The 4,965-nt window shown below is 41.0% G+C and overlaps 1 protein-coding gene across 1 annotated transcript in view; it reads right to left on the bottom strand.

Annotated features, from left to right (window-relative positions):
• Positions 1-2,415, bottom strand: part of LOC117957207 (E3 ubiquitin-protein ligase RING2-A-like) — a 6,384-nt gene extending 3,969 nt beyond the window's left edge. Inside the window, exons 1-3 of the mRNA XM_034892804.1 lie at positions 2,116-2,415; positions 1,358-1,458; positions 225-385 (exon numbers count right to left, since the gene is read on the bottom strand). Of these exons, the coding sequence (XP_034748695.1) occupies positions 225-385; positions 1,358-1,435 (239 nt within the window). The 5' untranslated portion in view covers positions 1,436-1,458; positions 2,116-2,415. The remainder of the gene's footprint in view (positions 1-224; positions 386-1,357; positions 1,459-2,115) is intronic.
• Between the last annotated feature and the right edge of the window lie 2,550 nt (positions 2,416-4,965).

The raw sequence follows: 4,965 nt of genomic DNA, 5'->3' as shown, positions 1-4,965 counted from the left end.
ACTTCAGATACAGTATTAGGGACCACTAAGGTCTATATAAAGAGACTTCAGATACAGTATTAGGGACCACTAAGGTCACCATGTCATGGGACCTTCAAACAAATGCAAATAACCCAGTGAGCTTTTTCTCTTCCTCTGCAGCTCTGTGGAGGAAGGTCTGGCCTTGCGAGACCAACAGTTGATTAATCCCAAACAAGAGATAGCGAGGATCTGCGGCTGCTCACCCGGATCGCAGCGCGGTGACGATACAGTCGGAGCAGAAGCGGTGCAGACACTCTTTGGTTGTCATGGTGTTTTTCAGCATGTCCAGGCAGATGGGACACATCAGCTCGCTGTGCAGAGAGCGAGGGGACACCGCCACCTCCGTTCCATCCATGATCGCCTCCTAGACAGACACACACACACACAGCTGGCTCATGGCAGAAGAGTGTGTATTAATCAAGTCCCAGGAGACAAATGTGTTGTTATTTTGCGTCTTTTTCTTTCATTTAGTTTCTTTTCCACATTTGTCTTGACTTGATTTTTTTTAACCCGTTTGTGCCGGATGCTTCGAGCCGACACGTTACATCTACCGCCGGTTACTGCGTTGCCGACTCTGAGCCTCCTGCCGGCTGCTGCGTGGCGCAGCGTTCTGTCTTCGTCGGTCTTTTCATGACGCGTGCAGCAGAGAACGCACTGTCATTGGTTCAAATACACAGGAGGCGGGTCTTGTTGGCTATTTAAAGCCACGTGACCACCAAAATGTACCGTAGTTTGCTGAAAATCACGTCAATCAACCAGATATACACGTGCGTTTGTTTACATCGACACAACCTACCTACACTACCGCCGGTTACTGCGTTGCTCAACTCTGAACCTCCTGCCGGCTGCTGCATGGCACGAAGGATCATCTGGCACTTCATCATCATAATCATCATCATCATCATCATAATCATCATCATCATCATCATCATCATCATCTCCCACGTCCTTCCTCCCAAACTCCTCACTATCTTCCACCTCAACGTCTCTGCCCTCGCTGTCTAACTCCTCCTCCGTCGGAGACATTTTCTTGCTCGTCTCTCAAAGATTTATAAACAAAGGCACACGTGTGTCTGGTTGATTGACGTGATTTTCATCAAACTACGGTATATTTTGGTGGTCACGTGGCTTTAAATAGCCAACAAGACCCGCCTCCTGTGCATTTGAACCAATGACGAAGACAGCAACGCAGCAGCCGGCAGCCACAAACGGGTTAAATGTTGAAGTGCTAATATGGAAGCTTCTCCAAACATCTTCCACAATAACCAAAAGAAACAGTACATGACAACTAAAAGATATATAATAAGGAAACATCAGAACAGACACGCAGGTTTACCTGAGGGCTCCGGTGCAGCTCATACAGACTCAGCTCCCAGGTCTTACTGGGAGTCTGGATGTTTACTGGCGCCGCCATGACGACTGGGTCCACAACCCTCCCTGGACAGAGGGACAGAACCAACACATTATGTGTGTCACACTGGTGTATACTTATGCCCCTGTATTTTAACATAGGGGGGTGAATACTTATGCCCCTGTATTTTAACATAGGGGGTGTATACTTATGCCCCTGTATTTTAACATAGGGGGGTGTATACTTATGCCCCTGTATTTTAACATAGGGGGGTGTATACTTATGCCCCTTGTATTTTAAAGACAAACATTTATTTATTTATTTATGATATATTATTTATTCACAATAAATTAGTGTCCTTATAGGTTGGATTTAAAGTAAATAAATAAAAGTAATTAGAGCATTAAGATAATTTTCTAACAGATTTTGTTATTCCTCTTTTTAGTTAACTTTAGCATGGGGTCATCAAATTAAGAGCACATGAGGATATATTCTCTATGTGACCCACAGTGACTTCCCGAGGAAGGAGAAGAACTCAGAACAGCAACACAATGCAAACAATAAAACACACAAATATAAAAACACACCACATAGACTCTTCTTCACGGTTACTACCAACAAACAACTTTGTAAAGTTGTGTATGTGTGCAGGCTTTACAAATAAACAGTAACATCTTCCCTTTGCACGACATACAGGTGATATTAGAGAATAGGAGAAGCAGAAATTCAAAGTGTAACCTCACCTGACGTTTGACTGACGGACAGCTGACCTGAGGAGACCTCCTCCCCCTCCCAATGCCCCTGCACAGATACACACACACACAGCCTCCCAAAAACTACTTTATAAACCACTCTACTGACACACTCTGGTGGTTATGTTCTTATGCAGTCGACGGACTGATGTTTTAGTTATGGCTGTGCCTCGCTCGAAGAGAAAAATACGACTAAAAGATGAACGGCGCATCATTTTTCGAGCACCAGATGCTAGCTAGCGTTAGCTGGTGGACATCTTTCTTCTTCTTCTTCTTCTTCTCCTCCCCGGAACAACTCGCCTTTTCCCCGGCGCTGCTCTGGGAACGCATCACCCCCTTGTTAGCTACAGTGGCCCCTAGCGGCCAGTTGGTGTATTACAACAACAGACAAGAGCGATAGATAGATAGATAGATAGATAGATAGATAGATAGATAGATAGATAGATAGATAGATAGATAGATAGATAGATAGATAGATAGATAGATAGATAGATATAAAGGTGTATTTCCATTTTATACTACTTCATACTTCTACTCCACTACATTTTGGAAACGCTTATTGTACTTTTCACCACATTTTTTCACAGCATTAGTTACTTTGCAGATTCAGATTATTAACACAAAATACACATCAACTAATAAATGATGACGTATTATTATTACAGATTAAGCCACCGTGCCTGTAGTATAATAAGTAATTATCTTTCCCTTTTACCAGTTGCAATAAAAAATGGTGGTGAAGTGAAGAACACATTGAAGCATCACTAATTATAAGTAATAATAATATATAGGGCCATTCTGTAAATTGTACTTTTTTAATTTATGTCAGGAAAAAAACTTAAAAGTAAAATGTTGTTGTAACACTCTAAATCCTCAACCTATGAGTAAAAGCTGTAAGACACAGAAAGACACTTGAATATTTTCAACTTCAGTCCATGTAATCTAATTAATTCAGAGGGAAACCATACATGTAATTAAAGTTAAATTTTACACAAAAAAATGCAATTTACATAATATAATGAACTTTTAGCTCCACTTTGATCATCCACGCAGCAAAATGCTGCTTACACATCAATGCACCAATGATAATAAATGATATGAAACATATTTTAGCATCTAGAGGGGCATCTAGAGGGGCAATGTTTTATTTTTGATACTTAAAGTACTTTTTGCTGACAGTACATCTGCACTTTCACTCAAGAAAAATCTGAAAGCAGGACTTTACTTTCCATTTGCTGCTTGTAATGGAAAGTAAATTACATTGTGGTTTTGCTACTTTCACTCACAGAGAAGATTATCATACTTTTTAATGTAGGCAATGAAAGCCACAACAAATAAAATGGAATAGCAATTGAAAATGCTACATGGAAACACTTCTTTTCAGACCACGTAAAAGGGGGGGCAGTAGCTCTGTCCGTAGGTAGTTGGGTTGGGAACCGGAGGGTCGCTGGTCCATGTCCCCGTGTAGTCCCATGTAGTGTGGGTTGTTACCTGGAGAGACGCCAGTTCACCTCCTGGGCACTGCCAAGGTGCTCTTCTAGGATTCTAGTTCTATGTTTCTTTAACAACACCCAACCTTTAACTCCTCTGAGTCAATTTATATGATTGTCTGTGTCATTGTGTTTTAATGTTACCCTTCTGAAATTGCCTTTGTGTTTGAAAGGTGTTTCTCAAAGAACTTGCTTTGCTCCCGGCCCTCGACACTAACCGAACCAAACTGCAAACATAACCTGCTCAGCGATGAAATACAAAAACAAAAAAGATTTGTGTAATTACCCAGAAACGTTCGTCTGTCTGAGTCACCGCTCCATAATGCAAAGGCACGGTGTCATTGTGTTTTAAATGGGCTCCTCTCAAATTGCCTTTGTGTTTGAAAGGTGTTTCTCTTGTAAGCTCGCCTTGCTTCCTGCCCTCCATTCTACTCTAAAAGAGGCACAATTTAACAATTGTTCCAGGTCTAATGAGCGGTGATAAAAACATATAATTGTTTAGGGAGGTTTCAGGGAGTGCGGCTAAGAATGTACTACAGTTGGTATTATCTCACAAGCCTGTTGCCGTCTGCACTACGCCTCGGGGCGACGTCGTTCATGTAACCACCTCGGAAGAATGTGTGGGAGGGAGCCAGGAACTCGCCTCCCATTGAACTTGATGCACCGATCCATTACCACCTCATCTAGCCCAGAAGAAAATCTACTTTACTTAAGTACTTTATTCATGCTCTTTTTTCATTATGACTCACTGTCAAAGCAGCAAATAAAATAAAGTTCTATGGCGTTTATTGTCTGCAATAGTTCATGTTTCACAAAAAAAGTCTTTAATATTTATACTAATTTATTGATCCCCTACGGGGAAATTACATGCAACAATGATAGCAATCCTATCAGACGCAGACAGGGCAGAAGGATAGTAGTATACAGCTGTTAAAATAGTACAATGCATGTATTTTTGAACTCACCACACAGTATCGGGTCAGTACTCTGTATCACGCATGTTCATGTCAGAGTCGGTGATTCAGTTGGTTTGAGTTTTGGGGTATTCTGTGTTTATGGGTATGTTGCTGCCTGTCTTGGCCAGGACACTCTTGAAAAAAGATATTTTTAATAATTAATTAAAAAAGAATAGAATCTTATAAAATACAACCAACAATGGGACTCATTCCTGATGTGGTACTGCTACTAACTCTTTTCCTGCCTTTATTTAGCATTTATAAGCAGTATATACACATTTAATATGCTTTATGACAGAATATAAAGCAGCTATCAGGGCCTGAAATGTGCCAGTACTCACCAAGATTCAAGATTAATTTTATTGTTATTCCAAAAACACTTTGAGAAGTTCAGT

This window comes from Etheostoma cragini, chromosome 14 (genome assembly GCF_013103735.1).
Source record: "Etheostoma cragini isolate CJK2018 chromosome 14, CSU_Ecrag_1.0, whole genome shotgun sequence".
NCBI lineage: Eukaryota > Metazoa > Chordata > Actinopteri > Perciformes > Percidae > Etheostoma > Etheostoma cragini.
This window is presented reverse-complemented; position numbering and strand designations above follow the sequence as displayed.